This window comes from Phyllostomus discolor, chromosome 9 (genome assembly GCF_004126475.2).
Source record: "Phyllostomus discolor isolate MPI-MPIP mPhyDis1 chromosome 9, mPhyDis1.pri.v3, whole genome shotgun sequence".
Lineage (NCBI taxonomy): Eukaryota > Metazoa > Chordata > Mammalia > Chiroptera > Phyllostomidae > Phyllostomus > Phyllostomus discolor.
Window position 1 is genome coordinate 37,086,944 of NC_040911.2, and position 22,938 is coordinate 37,109,881.

General features: G+C 42.8%; 1 protein-coding gene, 1 long non-coding RNA gene and 1 other non-coding gene across 8 annotated transcripts in view; 1 reads left to right on the forward strand and 2 right to left on the reverse strand.

The window, feature by feature from the left end:
- OSBPL1A (oxysterol binding protein like 1A) overlaps positions 1–22,938 on the forward strand; it is a 208,100-nt gene that overhangs the window by 183,919 nt on the left and 1,243 nt on the right. For all 6 annotated transcript variants that reach the window (XM_028523968.2, XM_036009197.1, XM_028523969.2 and 3 more), the window contains 9 exons: positions 9,233–9,367; positions 10,369–10,466; positions 11,304–11,486; positions 14,998–15,105; positions 15,943–16,032; positions 16,281–16,407; positions 18,793–18,909; positions 19,535–19,658; positions 21,237–21,327. In XM_028523968.2, coding sequence (XP_028379769.1) covers positions 9,233–9,367; positions 10,369–10,466; positions 11,304–11,486; positions 14,998–15,105; positions 15,943–16,032; positions 16,281–16,407; positions 18,793–18,909; positions 19,535–19,658; positions 21,237–21,327 — 1,073 coding nt within the window. The remainder of the gene's footprint in view (positions 1–9,232; positions 9,368–10,368; positions 10,467–11,303; positions 11,487–14,997; positions 15,106–15,942; positions 16,033–16,280; positions 16,408–18,792; positions 18,910–19,534; positions 19,659–21,236; positions 21,328–22,938) is intronic.
- LOC118496695 lies at positions 15,838–18,905 on the reverse strand. The gene is made up of 2 exons (XR_004899252.1): positions 18,801–18,905; positions 15,838–16,415 (listed from the first exon to the last, which is right to left on the reverse strand). It is a non-coding gene; the product is annotated as an uncharacterized LOC118496695 (long non-coding RNA).
- LOC114507163 lies at positions 19,813–19,943 on the reverse strand. The gene has a single exon (XR_003685434.1). It is a non-coding gene; the product is annotated as a small nucleolar RNA SNORA44 (small nucleolar RNA).

Sequence of the window (22,938 nt, forward strand, 5' to 3'; positions counted from 1 at the left end):
GGTTAGGCTACTTTGGAAGCGAGGGCCAGCACCAGGGTGAGAGACAGGAGAGGCACATAGGTGCAAAATTAGAGAAGGCAGCTGCACCCTGGGCCATGCAAGTGCGGGCCTGTGTTTGCTAAATATCTTAGAGTCACAGAATGTAGTGCTGCATCATTATAAGAAATGAAATTAAAGTGAAAATGTTACCACTCTTTTAAAGATTTCCAGTGGAATCAAATACCAATGAAGTTTGAATACAAATGCAAACTGTTCTTTAAGAGTTGAAAAGTTTAAGTTTCATTTGCTCCTTTAGCAGATATGCCCATTCTGTGTTGACCATGGAATGTTATCCTAACTTACCATGTATTTTGCCACGTATAATGTGCACATTTTTGCCCAAATTTTTGAGGGAAAAATAAGGATGAGCATTATACATAGCTAGTACTAATTCTGTATCCATGTAAATGTTTTTAATTCTTTTAATTATGCATATGGGTTATAAGTGTAACTAGAAAACAATAATGATACCTGTATGCAAAATAATACCTTGGAATATGATAATCAGTTTTGCTTCTAATTATAAATAAATAATTGAATTAAAAATTGAAATGAAAGATTTTTTATTGAAAGTTTGGACCAAAAACATGGGTGTGCATATTGCATGGCAAAATACAGTAATTTTTTTCTTTGAAGGTCTTACTAATTAATTACCCTATTATACTTTAGTATCACAAAAGTACATATAAAACTTAAAGCTTTAAAATTTATACCCTGTGACCACAAGACTTTAGTAGTAAAGTTTCTTTGCATTAGGTTATTCTTATAAATATTAGTGTATGAGTGATCAAAATAACAAACATTACAGAATTTATGAAGATATCCACATAAAAGGTACAAGGGCCCTGACTGGTGTGACTCGGTTAGGTGGAGCATCATGGGGCACAGCAGAAGGTTGCAGGTTTGACTCCCAGTCAGGGCACATACCTTGGTTGCAGGTGTGATCCCCAGTCGGGAGCAGAGTGCGTTTGGGAGAAAACCAATAGATGTTTCTCACGCGGACGTTCCCTGCCCCACCTCCCTCCCTCCCTCCCCACTTCCTTTTTTTAAAAGTAATGAAAAAAAATGTCCTCAGGTGATGATTTGAAAAAGTGGATTTTTTTCCTATTGGGTTTAGAGGTCTGAGAATGAATGTCACCTATTGGTAAAAAGAGACAGGATTTTCAGTAACCGTTATGTTCTTATTTAATAGATTGAGGGATTGAAAAAGCTTGCTCATATTAATAGACAGATGGGAGTAGGAGTTCTATGTTTTTATCTAGAAATATTCAGTTCTTTGACTCTTTTCCAACTGTACACCAAAAATCAAGATAGTACATTGTTAAAGATAGTTTTTTATGATCCACAAGCTGACAACCTTACCAGGACTCCCTTAGTGTTACTGAAAAGAAAAATTTGGACAACCCTTTCCTGATCCTAGGCTGTGCCCAGAAGTCCTCCGCGTGCCAGGCGCCATCCGCTGGGAAATGCTGGCAGCCCAGTCTCTAGGCAGTGTGCGGGAGAGGCTTCCCTGGGACTCCCGCCTCGACCCATTCACCGTTACCTCTCGGGTGTGCCTTGCAGTGCTGACAAGGGGCTGACAAAACTGAAGTGTCATGCTGTAAAACACCCTTGCCAATATAATAGTTTTCATGAAATGCTTTTATTCTAGCAGGGGCTTTAAAATTTTTCCCTCAAAATTTCAGATTTAGCTCCTTCACTGGGTGCAGAATCCCTGCCACATAACTGCAGGGCCAGACCTTACCCAGACTTAACCCAGGTCAACCGTCAGGAGTGTGATGGTATTTTTGGATTCAGATAAGTGCGTTGTGTCACTGTGACAACTGCTTGATTCTTGACTTCTAAATGTAAGATAGTAAAGAGCTAGATAATTTTGGAGCTTTGCCAATTTTGGTACATTATGTACAGACTTGAGAGATGGGAGACAGCAGAAGCAAAAAGTGGTTAAACAAAATGTAGCATCTGTACTACCTCTGCAGTGATCTGAAATCCCAGTACCCCAGCGGGGGAGAGGTGGCTGGGAGACCCTGTTTTTAAAGTCAGATCTCTCCCTCACTGGACCAGGGAAAGCACAGAGCCCTGATAGGTTGTTAATAGTGCCTTGGTTAAAAGAGGTTTCATTGATGCTGGTACTATTGTTTCTTTTTTTTAAGTGGCATTTTATTTTATTTATTATAAGATTTTATTTATTTTTAGAGGGAGGGGAAGAGAGGGAGAAAAAGAGGGAGGGAAACGTCAATGTGTAGTTGCCTTTCATGGGCCCCCTACTGGGGACCTGGCCTGCAACCCAGGCATGTGCCTCAACTGGGAATTGAACCAGTGTCACAGGCCAGCACTCCCAAACTCAGCCACACCAGCACTGTATTTCTTTTTAATTAGATTTTATTTATTTATTTTTAGAGAGAGGGGAAGGGAAGGAGAAAGAAAGAAACATTAATGTATGGTTGCACCTTATATACCCCTCACTGGGGACCTGGCCCACAACCCAGGCATGTACCATGACTGGGAGTCGAACTGACAACCCTTTTTTCCCAGGCCTACACCAAATCCACTGAGCTACACCAGCCAGGGCTCTGGTACTATATTTCTAAACCTCCCTTTATTTGGTGCCCTGGAGAATTGTACACTTCAGGGCATGAATACTATACTGTGATTCAGAATGGTGCAGGGCATTTTTTTTTAAGTGGTAGATGGGCGTTTGTAAAAAGAAAAGTGGGGAAAAGGCACATCATGACACTTTCAGCACAGGTGCATTCTTGGGCTTGTCAGCTTCTGGGTGAGGATGTTGCAGAACAGCAGTTGGGACCCCACTGCCAGTCAACACCCTCTAGGCAAAATTCCAGAGGCAAAGGTTTGGTGATAAAGCAAAGGCATCTTTATTCAAAAGCTTCACAATTTTGGAAGAATGGCAGGCTTCTGCCTCAGAGCCCCTCCCCTCTAGAATACCCAAAGAGAAATAATCCTGCCACCCTCTGCTAGGCCAGCCGATCCCATGCTGTGCCCAGAGTCCTTCCCATCCACAATACCATCTGTTGGGAAATGCAGGCAGCTAGCTGCAGCAAGGTCATCCTTGAGGCATCCTTGAGGAAAAGAGCCCTAAGGCGAGTGCTTCTTTCATTTCAAATCTTTCCATGGGCTCTGGAGGCGTTCAGCTTCTCAGCCAATCCTGTTCTAGGCTGTTTACCATTGCCTTGGGCAAACTCCTCCTACAGCCCCCTCCCTACTTTGCCCAGTGAGCTGGTCAGATCTCTCTGTATTGAGGACAATATGGAGGATGAGCATCTGGAGGCCTGTTCCCTGCAGCGTCTCTGCTCAGGAATCTGCCGGACAGTCTCTGTGCACTTGAGTGAGTACAGTGAGGACTGCATCCAGCAAGCTTCCGGCAGGTGCTACTGTTGTCCTTCCACATTCCCAACTGGCCAATGGCGGGCTTGGGTTAAATGCCTCCAGCTAGAGGGCCGGCACTGCCTTCCAGTGCCTGAAAATACTCAGCTACTGGACAGGAAGAATGAAAGGAATACCTTTTTGTTTGTTTACCTTCTTCCTCATAGTTTTTTTCTTTTCCTCCCTGTTTTTGTCACTGGCTATACCGAGGTGTCCATAGTGTGGTTCATTTCACACACAAATGCACACCCCTTTCCTGCTCCATAGTTCTTTCATTTCTGGGTCCATATCTTCCCCTTGTACCCCTGGCATGTTCCCCCGGGCCGGTCTGGGAGAGCCGTGGAACTGTGGTGCCACCAGCAGCAGAAGGTGTGAGGGCCTCCTCAGACTGCTCCTGCGAACAGTCGCAGGAGGGCTGTCTTGTGATGTCCTAGTGTGACTGCTTTGCACAGATTGGTATTCAGATGGCAGGAACCTCTTACGCCACGATAAACCAGTCAATCATAGACATCTTATGAAAAGGGAGCAGACTGAGTAGCACAAGGCAGGAAAAGAGATCTTGGACCTTCTGTGGTGCATACATGGAAGAAGGATGACCACATCCTTGCTAGCTGTGGCACATAGAGCAGTTGTGGAGGACGGATTCCTTGCCAACTTCATCCTCAGAAGGCACATTCAAGGAACTGGGCCAATGCTTGACCCTCAGTAAAGAGCCTAGAAGCCTACTGAGCACCTGGGTCACGCACCTGGGTGAGGACGCTGCCCGCAGGCTGGCTGTAGCAGACAGACGTCACGCAAGACCTAAGTTGAGTTTCTGTGTATAACCCAGATCTTAAAATAGGTGCACATTTGGGCATTACAATGCTAGACTTAATATATGAGGAATATTTTCCATTTCTGTTGACATCAAACTTGGCCTTGCTTTTGAATTGTTTATATAGTGCTCAAGTGATGAAGCAGCCTTCTCTCTCTCTCTCTCTCTTTCTGTCTTCTCAGTTTATCAGCTGATGAGCACTTACAATTAAGAATTTCCTCAGTTTCATCATTGGTTACTATAAATTTGCATGGATAAATTTAAGCTTTGCCTTTAGCTGGGTCACAAGGTAGAATTGCCTTGCATCAATATTTAATCTTCCAGCTGCCTGAATCTCTCAGTGATAAAAGTATTCTAGCTAATGTTTCTTCCTGAAACTTGACCTTCATAATGTGCATTGTTGATTTTCCTATTGATACACAATACTAATTAGTTGTATACAACATCTAGTAAATGCAATACCAAAGTTTATTGTATAGGAAGTAAAAAAAATGTATCCATGAATTTCTAAGAGGGAACAAAATATAGTTGGTGTCACTGAGTTTTTCACTACATATCCAGGGAACTGTAGGGTTTTTTTTAAATTAAAATAATTGTAAGATTACTTAAAAATAATTACAGACTAATGGAAGAAATAAGATTGCCAGTCCATTGCTATGTTTTAAAATAGAGCGTTACACTCTCCTGCGAGGTCCAAGTGGCTTTTCTGGCAGTCTGGCTTTGTGCGCACACGTTCTCTCAGGTCTTTTTCTTTCCCTCCCACTCCTTTGCGATTTTGCCCAGGTGTGCACCCTCACTTTTCCCTGAAGGCTTACATTCTGAGTTACCAAAAGAACTAGGAAGGTATTTAAATTATTCTAGATTTCAAAATTGGATTTAAAAAGCCCTTTATAGTTTTTGGAGCTTTCCAAATGGTTAAAAACTAATCTGCCCGTTGAAGTGATAGTCAAACCGTGTGCTTCACGTCTTGGTCTCCAGAGTTCAGACCACACTCTCCATCGCCTTGCTGACTCAGGTAACACGTAGCCAGATGGCTAGTAGACACTTCCCTCTCCCCTTCTGCTTATGTCATGTATTTCCCCAGCAAAATACGTGTGAAGAATAGCAACATGCACGGAGATGCTTTAGAGTTGAAAGATTAAGTCCCTAGGCCAGGATTCCCGTCCAGTCCTCCGTAATCAGGGAAGGGACAAAATGCCACATCATCCCCAGAATGTTTCTCACTCTTTCAGTGAGCATTTTATGGCCCTTGTAATATTTTTTAGGAAAAAAAATCCAGAATCAAGTTTATAGGTAAAATTCTTCATTTCTTTAAGAATAAATCCGTTAAATTTCTTTTAAACAGCCTCTCCATGTTAGCGTGCTCAACAAAGTGAAATGCCGAGTGCAAGATGAGGGCTGAGCCAGAAGCAGCAGAGTTTGTGTCTCCCAGGGATGGGCTCTGTCACCCCGGCTGTGGTCTTGGTGACTGGATAGGCCAGCCGGCCAGCCAGCCAGCCAGTAGCGAGAACTTGCCAGCAGGGACCGCAGCGACCCCTCCTGGCTGGGGCTGCTGCAGGAGCAGACGTCCTTCCCATCACTCCTTTACCCTTAGAGTCGGACTCGAAGGCCAGACTGCTCCAGGTAGTTTCTTTATAGCTCAGCTGCGCAGGCGATAGGGTGAAGCACCCCAACCTTTGGAGCTGCTTCACCTCTGTGCAGTCTTGGAGAACGTGGCACTCTTCCTGTATTGTTAATAACGAGGAGGACAGCTAACTTGCATTGCTCGCTTAACGTATGCCTGGCACTATTCTAAATGTTTTTATATAAATCAGTCTAACACAATCCCTGCGAAGGTACGTGATGAAATCCCCATTTGGGGGAAAGGTGAGGGACTTATTCATGACCATGCAAGCAGTCGGAGTGAGGGGCATTTGGTTTCAGTGCCCATTCCTTTTTGGTTCCTAAAAAAATTGTGGAAAATTCCATAAGACGTTAAGTTGGCTCTCTCACCTATTTTTTAACAGCTCAGTGGCATCAAGTACATTAACATTGTTGAGCTGCTACCACCCCACCCTCCCCCCACAGAAGTCTTTTCATCTCGCAGAACGGAGAGTCTGTACCATTAGTACTAACTCCCCATTACCCACCCCAGCCACTTTCTGTTCCCAGCTCACTCTTTTAAGCCAAATGCTTCACGGTCCTTGGAACTTAGGACTGGACTAGCCTGAATGTATTTTGTTGATCCACTTTTTCTATCATGCCACTTACACTTTGTTTTTCTCTTGTATATGTTATGATGAACAAGTGTAAATGTGTGTGTTGTTATCCCACTTCTATGGTGCAGGGTTAGCTTTCCCGTCCTTTCCTTTCACTAGGCTGAAAATACTATGTTTTGAAATAATATCTTTTGTTTCACTCCCGATTGGAAGATCAATAAATGCTCACTTTGGGAAATTTGGAGAATACAGAAAAGCATAAAGAAGGTAGGGAAAGATTATCTCTACTGCTAACTGCTAGAGACAACTGTTAACTTTTTGGTGCTGTGAACTCCTAATATTTGTTTTTCTGTCTATAAATAATACTTTTTCACATTTTGCTATATGAACTCTTGTGAATCATTAAACAAGCTAGCAAGATAAGCTGGTCAGGACACAATAGCAGGTAACATAGTCTATTGTATGGTCAAGTGCTAAGTTGTGAGATGCAGACTTTGGTACTCCAGGAGCTGGAAGAGGCAAGATATCAGTGGAATAATGCCTCAGTGAACATGGAAGTACTGATATTTCTTTGAAATAATGGTTGCATCTCCTTTGGATATATACCCCAAAGTGGGATTGCTAGATCATATGGTGCTTTTATTTTTAATTTTTTGAGGAACCTCCAAATTGACCACTGTAGTGTCTGTATCAGTTTACATTCCCACCAACAGTGCACAGGGGTTCCCTTTCCTCCACCTTCTTGTCAGCCTTTATTTCCTGTCTTTTTGGTAATAGACATCCTAACAAATGTGAGGTGATGTCTCACTGTGGTTTGCATTTCCCTGATAATTAGTGATGTTGAGGAGCTTTTTACGCACCTCTGTATGTCTTTGGAAAATTGTTTATTCAGTTTCTCTGCCAATTTTTTCATTGGGTTGTTTTGTTTTTCTGCTGTTGACTTGTGTGAGTTCTTTATATTTTTTTATATTAATCCTTCATCACATATATAATTTACAAATATTTTTCTCATTCAGTAGGTTGCCTTTTCACTTTGTTGATGATTTCCTTTGCTGGGCACAAGCTTCTTGTCTGATATAGCCCCACTAGTTTATTTTTTATTTTGTTGCCTTCATTTTTGGTCTGAAGCCTAAAACCAAAGACCAGTGTGTTTTCTTCTTGGAGTTTTATAGTTTCCATTATTATGTTGAAGTCTTTAAATCCATCTGGAGTTGATTTTTGTGTATGTGTAAAATAGGGGTATAGTTTCGTTCTCCTGCATGGGCCCAGTTTTTTTGATATCGTTTATCAAAGAGACTCTTTTTTCCCCATTGTATGTTCTTGGCTTCTTGTCTAAAATGAATTGACCGTGTATCCATGGATTTATTTCTGTGCTCTCTATTCTGTTCCACTCATCCGTGTATCTGTTTTTATGCCAGTACCATACTGTTTTGATTACTATTTCTTTGTAATATAGTTTGAAATTAGGGACTGTGAAAACCTTCAGCTTTGTTCTTTCTCCTCAGTTGCCTTGGCTATTCAGCATCTTTTGTGGTTCCACATGAAATTTTAGTGTTGTTTTTTCCCTTTCTGTGAAAAATTAAAATTTAGATAGGGGTTCCATTGTATCTGTAAATCACTTTGCATAGTATGGACATTTTAAATATTAATTTTTCCAATCCATGAGCATAGAATATCTTTCCACATATTTCCACAAACATATTTATGTTTTCTGCAATTTCTTTTATTAATGTCTTACAGTTTTCAGTGCTTAGATCTTTTACCTCCTCAGGTAAATGTGTTCACGAGTATTTTAGTTTTGATACTATTGTCATTAGGATTATTTTTCTTTAATTCACTTTCGGTAGTTTGTTATTCATGTGTAGAGATGCAGCAGATCTTTGCATATTGATTTTTGTACCTTGCAACTTTACTGAATTTGTTTATTCTAAGTGTTTTTGATGGCATCTTCAGATTTCTCTTTATATGATGTCATGTCATCTGCAAACAGTGACAGTTTTATTTCTTCCTTTCCAATTTGGATATTTTTTATTTCTTTTCATGCCTAGTTATTCTGACTAGCACTTTCAGTATTATGTTGACTAAAAGTGGTGAGAGTGGGCAACTTTGTCTTGTTTCTGATCTTAGAGGAAGAACTTGCAGCTTTTCATCATTGGGTATGGTGCTAATTGTGGGCTTGTCATATATGGCTTTTATTATGTTGTGCATTCTCTCTATACCTGATTTTTTTAAAGTTTTTATTATGAAAATACATTGAATTTTGTCAGGTGCTTTTTTCGTGTCTATGTAAACGATCACACTACTTTAATTCTGCATTATGTTAATGTGGTGTGCCGTACTGACTGATTGGCAGGTGTCGAACCATCCTCGCATCCCTGGGATAAGCCCCACCTGATCACAGTGCGTGACCCTTTGAATGTACTGTTGAATTCAGTTTGCTGACATTTTGCTGAGGGTGTTTGCTTGTGTATTGATCAGGGATCTTTGTTTTTCATGTGTTTCACCTTTATAGCCCATTTCCTAACTTTGATCTAAAGCAGTCTTATTAATTGTCATCATCTCATGTTCACAACTAGGTTGTGAGCCCCTTGGGTAATCTTTGTGTTTCCTTCAAGGCCTAGAACAATATGTTCCATAGTATTAGGTGGTCTGGAAAGATTTGTAAAATTTCATGTCTGTTAAATTTGATTAGTTGCTATTTGCCATTATTTTCTTCCCAGGAGTATGTTATGTAAAAGTAGCAGGAATTAAATTTGCTGTGTATATAGGACATAAATATTTTCTTTTGGTTAAATAGGAACTTTCCAAGATTACGATGCCCGTCATATTTAACGAGCCTTTGAGCTTCCTACAGCGCCTCACTGAATACATGGAGCATACATACCTCATCCACAAGGCCAGTTCCCTTTCTGATCCTGTGGAAAGGATGCAGGTATGTGTAAGGCAAGCACTGGAAAAGGTGTAAGTCTTAGAGACTTCTCCAGCACTCCCACCCTCATCCCCCACCTCAAACGCACTGGCACAGCATTGGTGTTAAGTCCAATGGATGAGGTTGGGGAACATTATTAAAACATAGTTGGCATGTTTGGAGTGTCCTCTGCACCCCTCCGCTCACCGTCCCCTAGTCAGAGTCCCACTGTAGTGGAAGGATAGAGAGGACTGCAGGCAAAGTGGAAGGTGTAGCCAAACCTGGATGTTGATAAGCTATTTCTGAGTCTTCATTTTAGAAAGTAGCATTGTGTTGTGAAAAAATCCATCCTTTCTCCTTTCAGACTCTCTCAGTGTTTCCAAGAAGGAATGAACGCACACACAGGCACGCACAGATATGTACGCGTGTGTTTATGTGTATATAAACATGCACACACTGCTGTAGGTTGAAACAAAAGGCAACATGGGTTGCACTTTTTAATTTTCTTCTGAACAGAAGATGTTTATGTGATGTGTATGGATGGACTAGATACAGGAGACGATAGTGGATACATTGTTCTGCTTCACACAAAGCAAGAGCATTCTAAATGGGACTTCTCGGGTCTTTCATTTGCCATAAATCAGCTTTTTCCAACTTCATTTGGTGTGACACCAATTTGTTTATTTTTATCTTTTCCCTCCTGTCCCAAAATATTGTACTGTTTAGAAATTTTGAAGGGATTAAAAGTAATTTGGGGTTTGAGAGTGCTTTAAACATCCTTGAGGGAATCTGTAGCAACTCTAGGGTATTCTGAAAGCGCAGTTGGCAGTGACACTCCAGGAAGAAGCTCTGAGTAATCTTCATTCCGCTCATCCACGTTGCTAGGGCCATTTAAAATTCATAGTCATTAAACTCCTCAAAATAATTTCATGAAGTATTGTCTTGTGGGGAATGTCAGTTCCTGAAAGGAGGGGGAGCAAGAGAGGCTTCACCTGTTTCACTTCTGCTCCTGCCCCGCCCCACAGTGTGTGGCTGCCTTTGCCGTGTCCGCGGTGGCGTCTCAGTGGGAACGCACGGGGAAGCCTTTCAACCCGCTTCTGGGCGAGACGTACGAGTTAGTTCGGTAAGTTCGTTCACTCTGTTGCAGACGAGCAGTTGAATTTGTATGCTTTACATACCTTTTTCAAAATGAAAGAGAAAAATACGTATTTTGAGCATCGCCAACGACAATTTTGTGTGACTGGAGGAAGTTAACAATTTTAATGTTTGTTTCTACAATACTTATTATTTCAGAGACTATGTCAAAAATGTTAAAGTAATTGTAAAATGTACCACTATAAAAAGTAATTATGAAAATATCATTATTCCTGATCATGTAAAATAATCATCCTGTTCTTATGTATATCATAAGCCATGATTTTTTATAATCATATAAAATATATTAGTATAAATGTATTCTGTTGGCATGGAGGCAATGAACGCATCCACAGCTGTAGTTCTGGCTGCCAGCTGCCCCCTGCTTCTCATTCACACACAGTCGGGGACTTCTGGTGTCGTTTTCCTGAATATTCCACTTCTTTGCACAATTTCAATCTCATGTGTCCCCTGGATATTTGAAAGTGGGCACACTAGATTCCTCTCTCTTAATAAAGATGGAGTGATGTTTTTCATTTTTACATGGCTGTTATTATCAATTTGTGCAACCCACCCCAATTCATGTGAGTGTCCTTTATTTTAATATGTTTAAATAGTGAGAAGTATAATAACATGGGATTCAGTAGGTTGGGTCACATTTGTACAGTTTCCAATACATTAAGTTGTTCTTTCATCAAGATAACAAAGGCTTGTTTACTTTGTCAAACCTGTTTAATACTTTTTAACTGAAATAACAGTAAGGTACACATTCCATGGCAAGAATTAGTTATAATGTTGTTTTTTGTTTTTGTTTTTAAATCTTTAGAGAAGACCTGGGTTTCAAACTCATCTCGGAGCAGGTCAGCCACCACCCACCCATCAGTGCGTTTCATGCCGAAGGCTTAAACAACGATTTCATCTTTCACGGCTCCATCTATCCCAAGCTGAAGTTCTGGGGGAAGAGCGTAGAAGCAGAACCCAAAGGAACCATCACCTTGGAGCTGCTTGAGTAAGTTGGAATCGAGCCTTTGGTGTACACACGTACACAAAAGTAGATGCATTTGCACCCAGAGCCGACCTTGTTCAAAAGCTGGAGATACAGAAACAGCTCTGAGGAAGAAGCGTCAGTTACCCACCTGCATATAAAAGACTTCCGGGAACAGGGTGACAGCCGTGTTAATCAGTCCGAGTATGTTTTAGGTTTAACCTGATATTTGCCTGTGGTGTTTGCCTCTCTTTCAAGACGGATGCAGCTGATCACTTCATGGCGGCTCTTATGAAACAAGCTTTCTGTGTATCAGTGGCAATAATGTTTTGTGTAACCGCCTTTCAAAAGGAATTCACTTTGTGAATTATTGAAATAACAATTGTGTGGCATGTCTTAGATGTTAGGTAAGTTGGAAGTTCTCTTCTTTCAAACAGAGAAAGAAGATTAGCTTTAAATTTCAAAGGCAGTTTCAGTTCTCATTAAGCTACACTAAGCCCACTTTAGCTTGTCTTTCCTACTGGTTACTAAGACCTGGGCAGAAGACATAAAGCAACCGTCTGAGGACTCTGACAAGCAAATGACAGCAATTCAATTGGGGAGAGAAATAAAAACGCAAGGCCAGTATGGCAGTGAGCATCTTGGGTTCATCCCCACCCCACATCTCCTGGCTTGGAGTCAGAGGAGCCCCAGTCCCACAGCTGGGGGCAGTGGAGGCAGACACAGTTCTAGGAGAAACCCCCTCTCTCCCTGGCTAGAAGGCCTGGAGAGATCTTTGTAGAATGTAGAGAATGGGGAAGTCCTTTTCCTCCTTCACTCCCTGCCTTCCCCAAAGCACACTCCAGGGCCCACAGGTGTGTCCCCACAGTGGCAGCGGCAGCAGCCCGCACACGAGGGCCTGACCCTCAGAAAAGTCTTTCTCCTTGGCGAGAGGAACTGGATAAAGGGTCTCTGCGGTTCAGGGAGTGAGAGGAGAATCCCTGTTCTTTTTTTTCCTCCCTCTTTCTTCTCACCTCTTTGCCCCAGAGGAAGACCCAGTTGTGGAAAGTGCAAGGCAGCACAGAGGGGCTAACACCCCATTTTGTAGCCAGAGTCGAGAGGCCCGACCCTCTGGTATCCAAGAGCATGGGGAAATTCACAGAGAGTAGTGAGCTCAAGAAAGGGATCCCACAAAGCTGTGCTGGAGTGCGTAAGATCGTCCTTGTGCTCACGCACTGAAACGATCTGAAGTGGGACACCACAGGCCTTGAGATCTGAGCTACCTCAGACCAGTGTCCGGATCCCCAAACGACCATTGAGGGTGCAGCTGAAGAGCACTAAAAGGCTTTGAAACTTCAGCTGACGCTAGAATCAGAGGCCACAGAAAGTGGGTCAGGACTCATGGTCTGAAACTGTAGCAATTGCCTACTAAAATATAACTCAATATTCTCTAGGAGATTTTAAGAGGGCCCAGAGTATTGTAATATTCACATGTTCAGAGTACTATCCCAAATTACTGATCATGCAAGGGAACCAGAAAATGTCAACAACCCACAGTGGAAAAACAATCAATAGACAACCCCGCAGTACTCAGATACTGAAATTTGTATCAAAGGCTTTAAAGCAGCTGCTATAACTATGTTTCAAGGAATAAAGATGAAGACTCTTAAAATGAATAGAAGGAGAGTCCAGCAAACACATGGAAGTATTAGTATTGAAAAATGGAGTGACAGTACAATACCTAAAACAGGCACAACAGCAGAATCTGAGTAATGGAGAGACATGCTGTGTCTCAACATAATGGGAAGCCTCAGTGTACATAGTTAAGGTGTTAATTCTCCCATAATTGACTTATAAGCAGTCTTTAGTAACACAATCCAAATAAAAGTCCTGGGATGATTTTTTATAGATACGAAGATGTTGATTTTAAAATTTATATGGAAAGGCAAATGAAAAAGAAGTTAAAACAATTTTAAAAAGAACAGAACTGACAGATTCCTACTTCCCAGTTAAGACTTAACTTAAAGCCGTTGTGATAAAGACAGTGCGGCACTGGCAGAAAGGATAGACACGTATATCCGTGGAACCGTGAAGAGAGTCTAGAAGTTAGCCCACAGAAACATGGCCGGCTGATTTTTGACAAAGGCACAAAAGCAATTCAGCGAAGGATGGTCCTTTCCATAAATGGGTTGGGAACAGTTGGACATCCATATGTTAGCAAATGGATCTCAACGTACATCTCATACCCTCTATAAAAAACAACTCAAAATAGAGCATAAGCTGAAATAAAATGTACAACTATAAAGCTTTTCGGAGAAAACATAGAAGAAAATCTTTATGACCTTAGGTTTGGCAAAAACATCTTACAGATATGATACCAAAGCACAATCCAGAAAAGACAAAATTGGTAAATTAGATTTTATCAGAATGAAAAACTTGCTCTGTGAAAGACACTGTTCAGAGAATGAAGAGACAAACGACAGATGGACAAAAATTATTTGCGTATCTTGTATCTAACAAAAGACTTTTAGACAGAATAAAGAACTCTCAAAAGTCGAGAAGAAAACTTGAGAGAATAAGATGTGAGCAGATCGTTCACCAAAAAAGCTGCACAGATGGCAGGTAAGTGTAGGAAAGGATGCTCCACAGCACTGATCCTTAGAGAAATACAAGAATTCACAAGGAGATACGCCTGATAGGATGGCTAAAATCAAAGCAGTTTTTAAAAAACGATAATATAAAATGTTGGCAAGGATGCAGAGCAACTAGAAAGTTCCTACGTTGTTGGTGGGATACAAAATGATGGAGCCACTCTGGGGAGCAGTTCTTAGAAAGTCAACCCTATGTCTACCACATGGCTCACCAGTTCCATTCACAGGTGTTTACTTTAGAGATATGAAAACTTACATTCTCACAAAAACCTGTACACAGATGTTTATAGTGTTATTATTTATAGTCACCCAAAACTGAAATCAACCCACGTGTCTTTCAATGAGTGAATGGTGAAGCCTACAGTGGAATACTACTCAGAAATAAGAAAGATGAAATTACTGATACAGAGAGTTTAAAATGCCTCGTACAAATGGAAATAGCCAGTCTCGGAAGGTTACTGCATCATCCTACTTACATGACGTCCTGGACATGTGTGAAATCGGAGCTTGTTCACATGCACAAGTTTTTCCCTTGGATGAGCCGGAGGGCGCTTTCCCTGGAAAGTGCTAAGTCATAGGCTTTCATTTTTACTTTCTCCCTCTAATTTTTTTAAAATATGTTTTCACCTAACTGTTGAATGCCATAGATGATTGTAAGCGTAGTTCATTTGGAGTTTGGTGGAAGTGTAGAGTTTTTTCCTTAAGCTTCTGCATCCTTTTAAGAAGCAATAAAAGTAGTAAAATGGCACCTGTTTTCCTGTGAGTCAACACCAGTAGGTCTGAGTTGTCTCTGGTACTCTGATCTGTTGTCCTCGGTTAATGGCGTTTGAGACAAATCGCTCTTTTAAACAAAATAACACTTCTTGCTTATTTTTCTGGGTATTGGTTTTATTTTTGTTTCGTAGACACAATGAAGCATACACATGGACCAACCCTACTTGCTGTGTACATAACATCATTGTGGGCAAACTCTGGATTGAGCAGTACGGCAATGTGGAAATCACAAACCACAAGTAAGACACTTTAAGGGTAGTTATCTGTCGCTTCGATTGTCATCATCCAGTATCAGTGGGCTTCATTTAAAAAAAAAAAAAGCTCTAGATAAATTCAGAACAGGCTATATAACTATTAAACGAATAGCAGCCCATTTATTTAATGAGCACAGTTCATTAAAGTTTCTGATTAGCAAAGACTAGGTGAACTCTGAGCTTCCCTAACCTCTGTGAATCTTAACTCCAACCTCAGCTAGTTTTGCTGATATTGTTTAGTTTGTATTACTCACAGAGCAGGAGTGGGGCTGGAGGAACATAAAAATTGAAAACAGCTGGGTTCAAAACCTACTTTGTGACCTCAGGCAAGTGTCTTGGTCAGCCTGGGCTGCAATAACAGAATACACAGCGGGATTAAACAGCAGGAATTGATCTCTCATGGTCGTGGAGGCTGGGAAATCCTCCATCAGTGGGGCAGCAGATTTGACATCTGATGAAGCCCTCCTCCTGATCTGCAGATGGCTGCCTTCCTTGTGTCCTCACATGGCACAGAGTGGGGGAGATCATCTGTTGTGTCTGTTCCTTCAAGGGCACTGATCTTATTCCTAAGGGCTCCTCCTCATGACCTAACAACCCCTGACACCATCACATTGGGGGTTAGGGCTTCAACACATGCTTGTGGGGGGAGGGGCACAGATAGTCGTTCCATAGCAGCAAGTCACTTATTCTTTCCGAACTTTGCTCACCTTTTTTTACTGTGGGCCCAGCAGCAAAATGCTGCTGGAAATGTTACCATAATCATTACTCTCTATTGCTTCTTCCGTGGCAGATGGTAATCTGAGCTTCCTATCTCCTCCTCAGGACTGGGGACAAATGTGTGTTGAATTTCAAGCCATGTGGCCTTTTTGGTAAGGAATTACACAAAGTTGAAGGCTACATTCAAGATAAAAGGTAAAGTGTTCATTTTAAATGGTGACTAGTACAGGTCAACATTTATTTATTTATTTATTTATAAATAAAATGTCAGTATTAAAATCTGCTATAACCTAGGAAACAGGCATTTCAATAAGTTGGAAAATCTTCTACAAGGAAATATTTATTTCTCTAAAGAATCTGATTCATAAGCCTCTTTTTAATAATATTCAGTTATAGCAAAATGCTGGGTTAATTGTTGGCTAAACATCAGTGTCTCTTGACAGCAAAAAGAAGCTCTGTGCCCTCTATGGGAAGTGGACCGAATGTTTATACAGTGTCGACCCCGCCACTTTCGAAGCTTTCAAAAAAAACGACAAGAAAACCCCGGAAGAGAAGAAGAACAGCAAACAGGTGCGCACCTGTCAGTGGTGTCGGCGGGGCCCTGGGCTCTCACACCCGCGCTAACCCCTTGGCAGGTGGCCTGTTCCTGGGTCACAGGTTGACCTTTTTTTCCTTCTTGCTAATTCATGTAACTTTTCTCCATGAATTTTTTACTGAGGTATAATTGGCAGACATTCTTTAAGTCTCTTTAATGAACCATTAATCTGCCTTAGCAGCGAATCTCGGACGGTCTCCCGCAGAGGTGGGTGGGCGGGCGGGCGCCGCTTCCGCCACTGTGCGCAGGCGCCGCCGGGCTCTGACCGCATCTGCGTCGCTTTGGGAAGTTGGAGTCCGTCTCAGTGAGACGTTTTCTCTTTTTCTTTCTGTTTACGGATGTTAGAAATTGAGATCCATTGAATATTTTGAAATATTAAAAATTATCTCCTCCATTTCCATGCTAATTAGCATTTTGGTTGCCCTGTCCCTCGTCTCTAAATCACTGAAGTTGACACGAGGGCGTCACCCCAGGACGGCTGTCCTGTTACTAAACTTCATTCCTGTAGGACAGGTAACGTCCAGCAGAATTCCCCACGGGTGAGGCCTGCAGCTTCCTGTCGCAGGGCCTAAGGAGGCTCTGAGGTTGGGCAGACTCCTGCCCTTCCCCTGGGGCCAGAGAGCTGAGAGCCCCGCAAGGCTGCACTGTTGTTGGGACACGTGGTACTCTAGGACCTGTCACTTTCAGGGGCCGGCCCGTGGTTCAGGGCACTGCTCTGGGTCGGAGTCCTGTCTCCGCATTTATGAGCAGTACCTCCTCTCTGCCCCAGTGCCTTCGTTTGTAAAATGGGAACAGTAATAGGACCTACTTGACAAATGAGCTGATAAATGTAGAGGGCTCTGAATAGTATCTGGTTAGTAAAGATGACTGAAGTCCTTTATGCTCAAAGCATGCCCATGCACTGGCGACTGACCCTCCTCTGAGAGCCCGCAGGCTTCCGGGCCCCTTTGGACCTCCTGCATCACTGTCCCAGGGGCTCTGCTGGCAAGTGCGCATGTGAAAGTTTAAGAAACCCTAACATTCCTTGAAAACAGAAGGCGTATTTATGGGCAACTTCCTTTGTACATCGAGTTAACCGTGGTCCTGAGGTGACAGGAGTTTTATGAAATGACCAAAGCATGCCGCTTTCCTGTTGCTTTGGCCTTTTTCTTGCTCCTCCCACCCCCATCGTCTCTCTGTGCACAGTGCTGCTTTCCACCTCACCTCCAAGTGCCCCTTCTGCTTTTCCTTCCTGGGAGGCGCCTGACACTTCCTGCAGCTGTTAGAACCGGTGGCCCTGTAGAAGAACATGTTCCAGGGTCCCGGGAGCCCTGACACAAAGTCCCTGGTGGCAGCTCCAGCCAGCACAAGGCAGCTTGGCAAATGCACCCTCACGAACACACGTGCTGTCCACCCTCCCTCTGCAGAGGTGGCATGGGGGCAGTAGAGGACATTGGCGAAATTCCACAAAGCTCCCCCCACACCCCCTAAGCCCCGGTCAGTCTTTGTGGAAGAGCGGCCTTACCCGCCTGGAGAGAAAAATTATTCTCCACACCCGCTCCTCGTCTTGTCTCTCTCCTTCCTGGGTGTGTCTTCTGGCTGCCCTAGATTGCTGATGTTCCTGGGCATAGGCAAGTGTGTGGGAAGTTCACCAGATGCTGTGGGAAGGTCGTTAGCATCAATGTTGTCACCTCCTTGCTGCTGTTTTCAACTGTATATTCACTAAATGTTCTAGATTTGGCAACTGTGTGACATCGGGAGTATTAACCTTCCAAAGGCTTGAATTCTGTATAGAGTCTTATAAAACTGTGGTAATAATATATCCTTGTAGGTTTATTATGTAAAGACTAAATATAGACAGAGCTCCTAGTATATATAGCTCTGGCCTTGGCGGGGGTGGTAGCCAAAAACAATGTGGCTTCCTTTTTAGCTTAACATATTTTTAATTTTTTTATCAAATGCTTTCAGTATTCCTGCTAGTTTTGTGTAATTGATCATTTTGTGAACGGCCCCCAAGAATTTAACTTTTTCTTGAATTCTCAGTGTTTCAGTAGATACTCAAATGAGTTATTCTGTCTTTTAAAAACGCTTTAAAAACATTAAAACACTAGTAAAAAGTGATGATGATAACACCTTGAATGCAAATATCACTAAATGTTACAACACATCAAGCTCTCGAGATTCGTGACACTGAATTCATTCTGGTGCCGTGGGCCCTGCACTGTGTTCCGGGGAGGGAGACGAGGGCAAGCACATCCCCACGCTCCGGCCCCCGGGCAGTTAACATTCTGGTGCTGTGCAGTAAATAAATGGTGATCTTCCAGTTTGAAGTATATTCTCTTTAAAATGTTTTAATTTTGTTCCTCTGTTTGTCCTTCCAGATGAGCACGTCGGAGGAGTCGGATGAAATGCCGATGCCGGATTCTGAAAGTGTGTTTGTTATCCCCGGAAGTGCGCTCCTGTGGCGGATAGCCCCTCGGCCTCCCAACTCTGCTCAGGTGCGCAGGGCTTCAGAAAGCCTTCTCACTCCTACATTCAGCTCCGATGGTGCTCTTCCCATGCGGGTGCAGGGCCAGCCGTGGCAGGATGTAGAAGACGTTAGGATGTCATTGAAATGCTCCCCACTGCCCCTCTGCTCACTCCTGGGTGCAGTTTCCTTTCTCACCCTGAGGCCCAGTGCATTTGTGCTGTTCCTCCTTTCTGGGGCCTGGCCAAGGAGATGTGCTGGGATGGGACTTCTGGGGGCTTATTTAGCAGTCACTTAGGAGAATGCTGGCTCTCATTAAATGCAAGATGATGCAGCCTCTTCAGTGTAAGCCTCCCAGACAGAGCAAGTAATGATTTTAATGAAAGAAGTAGAAAGAACGCTGACTTTGCTTATAGTCCTACTTAAAGTTGACAGCGATATGGAATATGAATATTCTGTGAGGCTTGCGTCAAGATTTCTTTGAGGCTAGTACCACAGGTGGTGAAAACATTTAGATACATGGACTGCGAAAGGCTGACGATTATTGCCATCAAGGGAAGGGTTCATTGACAGATCAAACCTGTTCTACCTTCTGGGTTTCCATTTTTCATTATGCCTTGGTATATGCTAATTTGAACATTTCGCTTCCTTTTCAGATGTACAATTTCACTAGCTTTGCCATGGTTTTGAATGAGATAGACAAGGAAATGGAGAGTGTGATTCCTAAGACAGATTGCAGGTTGCGGCCTGACATCCGAGCCATGGAAAATGGAGAGATTGGTAACTAGCATCTGGTGGCGGGCGCTACTGCTGAGGGGTCATTTTGGCGGGGCGGGGGTGGGGGGGGTGATGGTTTGTTTTATTCCTGGGGCTTGTTAGCATCATTGCAGTACAAGCATTTTAGTCTTTCCTCGAATCATTTTGGGTTTGTTTTTGTTACGAGGAAGGCGAGCGGCAGCTGCAGGAATCAGCTGCCCTGCGCTGTGGGTCTCTCCAGCTTGCTCTTATGTGCTGCAGCTGGAGATCCCGTGGCTGCACCCAGCCACAGCCCTCGGTATCATGCCGCCTTAGAAATTTTTCTCTAAAATTTAAGTTTGGTAACTTCTGTTTTAAATTTGGAAATCTGAGATAGGCTCTCTTAGCTCCTGTTCATTATTTCAGTGAGCCTCCCTGATACTTGAATATACTGTATATAACCAGAGGGATATGTTTTGTGTCTTTTATTTTCTTAAAATTTTTAATTACAGTTGACATTCAATATTATGTTAGTTTCAGGTGTACAGCACAGTGATTAGACATTTATGTAACTTGCCAAGTGATCCCCCGATAAGCCTAGTGCCCCTCTGACACCACAGTTATTACAGAGTTACTGACTCTGTCCCTGCGCTGTACCTCACATTCCGGGACCGCTCTGTAACCACCAGCCTGCACTGCTCCGTCCCTTCCCCCTTTCCGCCCATCTCCCAACGCGCCCCCACCGGCAGCCATCAGTCTGTTCTAACCAAAAGCATCTCTTAACTGTCAGCGAGGAAATTGAAAAAAAATAACATCTTTATCAACTTTAAAGTCAGTTCTAATTATTATACTATATATTTTAGAATGAAATATCAAACAGCTGTACCTCCCTCTGGTCAGTTAGCACTTTCTTAATCTTGTAGTGTTAACTTCCTTCTAGTTCAGGGGTCCTCAGAATGGGGGCAGTTTCCCCCCGGGGGTATGTGGCTGTGTCCGGAGACTTCGGTTGTCCCACCCGGGAACTGCTGCTGGCACAGTGGGGTGGGGTGGGGGCCTGGGATGCAGCTAAGTGTCCTACGTGCCCAGCACAGCCTTCCAGAGAGTCCTCCGCTCCCATGTGTCAGCAGGGCCAACGTCGAGAAACCCTGTTCTAACTGAACCCTCTGAGGCTCTCTGAATTGTCAGTGAGACGTTGGGATGGTATTTTGGAAGATTGTATGAATTTCTTGTGAAGGGAATCTGAAGCTCTGTGAGGTCTCAGTAAGAATTTGGAAAAATCCACATTTATTCAGTTTCTCTGCCCAGATTTTCATTGAAACATTTTAGTGACATCATTTTTGGCCTTAAGAATAAGCAGGTTCTTGTTGGTAAATGCAGGTGTTATTAAGGCCGTAGGCTGTAGAGAGAGATGACTGGGTCCCGAACGCCAGCTCTGCCTCCTGATAACTTAGGTGTGTGTGAGAATTCCAGCTTGGTGTTTGACCACGGTGTTCGCCTTCTGATACTGTGGAGGCCTTGCTGACCCTTTGGGGTGGCACTTCTCCACAAAGTTATGCTTAGTACTGTGCCTGCACTCTCTTCTTGTACAATAACTATAACTGCTTTCCATTGATGTCATTTTAGATCAAGCTAGTGAAGAAAAAAAACGACTTGAGGAAAAACAAAGAGCAGCTCGAAAAAACAGGTCCAAGTCGGAAGAGGACTGGAAGACGAGGTGCGTGCTCTTTCAGACCCGGCAGCTGAGCCCCTGGGCGCTGCCATGTGGGGCGGGCAGGGCTGTCAGATCCGAGGGTGAACTGCCAGGGAGGCCTCACTGATCCCTGCCACGTGATTCCTGGGCCTGAGGGAGAAGTTCTTTCCACTGAGTATTCGGACTGAGAGAGTTGCACGTGTGACAAAGAAAAGAGAGCATTTGGAAATTAAGGTTAAAATATTCCCACTCAATTATCACAGGTAAATGCCAACTAAGAAAACGATCTTGCTTCCTTATCCAGCAAAGCCCTGTCCTTTCCATATGTCTGATGAGAAGTAAAATGCAGAACTATAGGTTCTGGCATGAAAATAGGCTCAGAGCCATTTGTTTATATATATGTGAGTAAATTGCAAGGCTGTTTGCTTATGCATATATCATGCACTTTTTTCACGTGGAGAGCATGTGATGATACTGGCAGAGGTTTCCAGACTTGAATGCTGAAAAGTAGGAGAGCCTGGAGAGAAACCCTAATCCTCTGCGGCAGACCATCGACCCCAGGGTGCTCACCCCTAGTGCGTGTTCACACTCTGCCCGAGAACGAGCGAGCCCCGAAGGGAGGCTTGCAGCCGTGGTCTTTAGAGGACTGTGCTCACATGCTGTTAAATCTACCAATCTGTGACATGTCTCACTGCGACTTTTCCTCCTCTCTTCTCTATAGAGGAAATCCTGTGGCTCAGGGCCTCAAGCTTGGTTAAATCTTAAAATTGTTTTTGGCCACCCTGATTTTGATTGGCCAGCTTTTCTGAAGTGCTTGCCTTGCTACATCTGATGACAAAGTGCTTCTTCTACTGCTGAGATTTTTGAGACCCAGGACAGTATGTAACCCTCTGCTTCATATTGGACACAAAGTCTGTGGCTTTGACCAAATAATGGTTCCTTAATATATTTCTAGTTTGGTTACCAATGTCTGAATCATATATAGAGTGATCGTCTATACATTTTCTAATTAGGGACAAGTCCCAAAAGCTAAATTATTTATGTAATAATATTTCTAAAAATTAGGTCTAATGGCATTTACTCTGTGATACTTCGAGGAATTAGCCTAGTCTGAAGCATTTTTTTTCCTCTCAGGGTTTTTAGAGCTTCTGTAGTGACAATAGTAACACCTGAGACTTAACCAAACGAATCTAACCTCACACTTAATTGTAAATATTTTTAGAAGCAATTTATTTGGAAAGAATGGCAAAGAAATTTAAGACTGTTTCCATAAATGCTACTCTAGAAATGAAACCATATTTAGAAAGTGTTGCACAAATTTAATTGTGAACCTTTTGGGCAAGTAGGTTTGCATTCTCGTTACCTCAGAAAGCTGGGACTCTGGGAGATGCGTCACATGTTTTTTAAAGGGCAAGAAAATGATTAGTGCAGCACCTTCTAGAATTAAATAAGACAAGATATTGAAAGCTAGGCTATAACCTAAGAATCCATATAAGCATGGAGAAAACTGAGGCCCAGAAAATTTGGACTAGATTAATGTCAGTGCATTATCAGTTATTAACTCGGACAAGTTATTCAGCCTAACATTCAGCTATTTTGTAAAACAGAGCTTTAAGAGCTTGGGGGCATTTACTG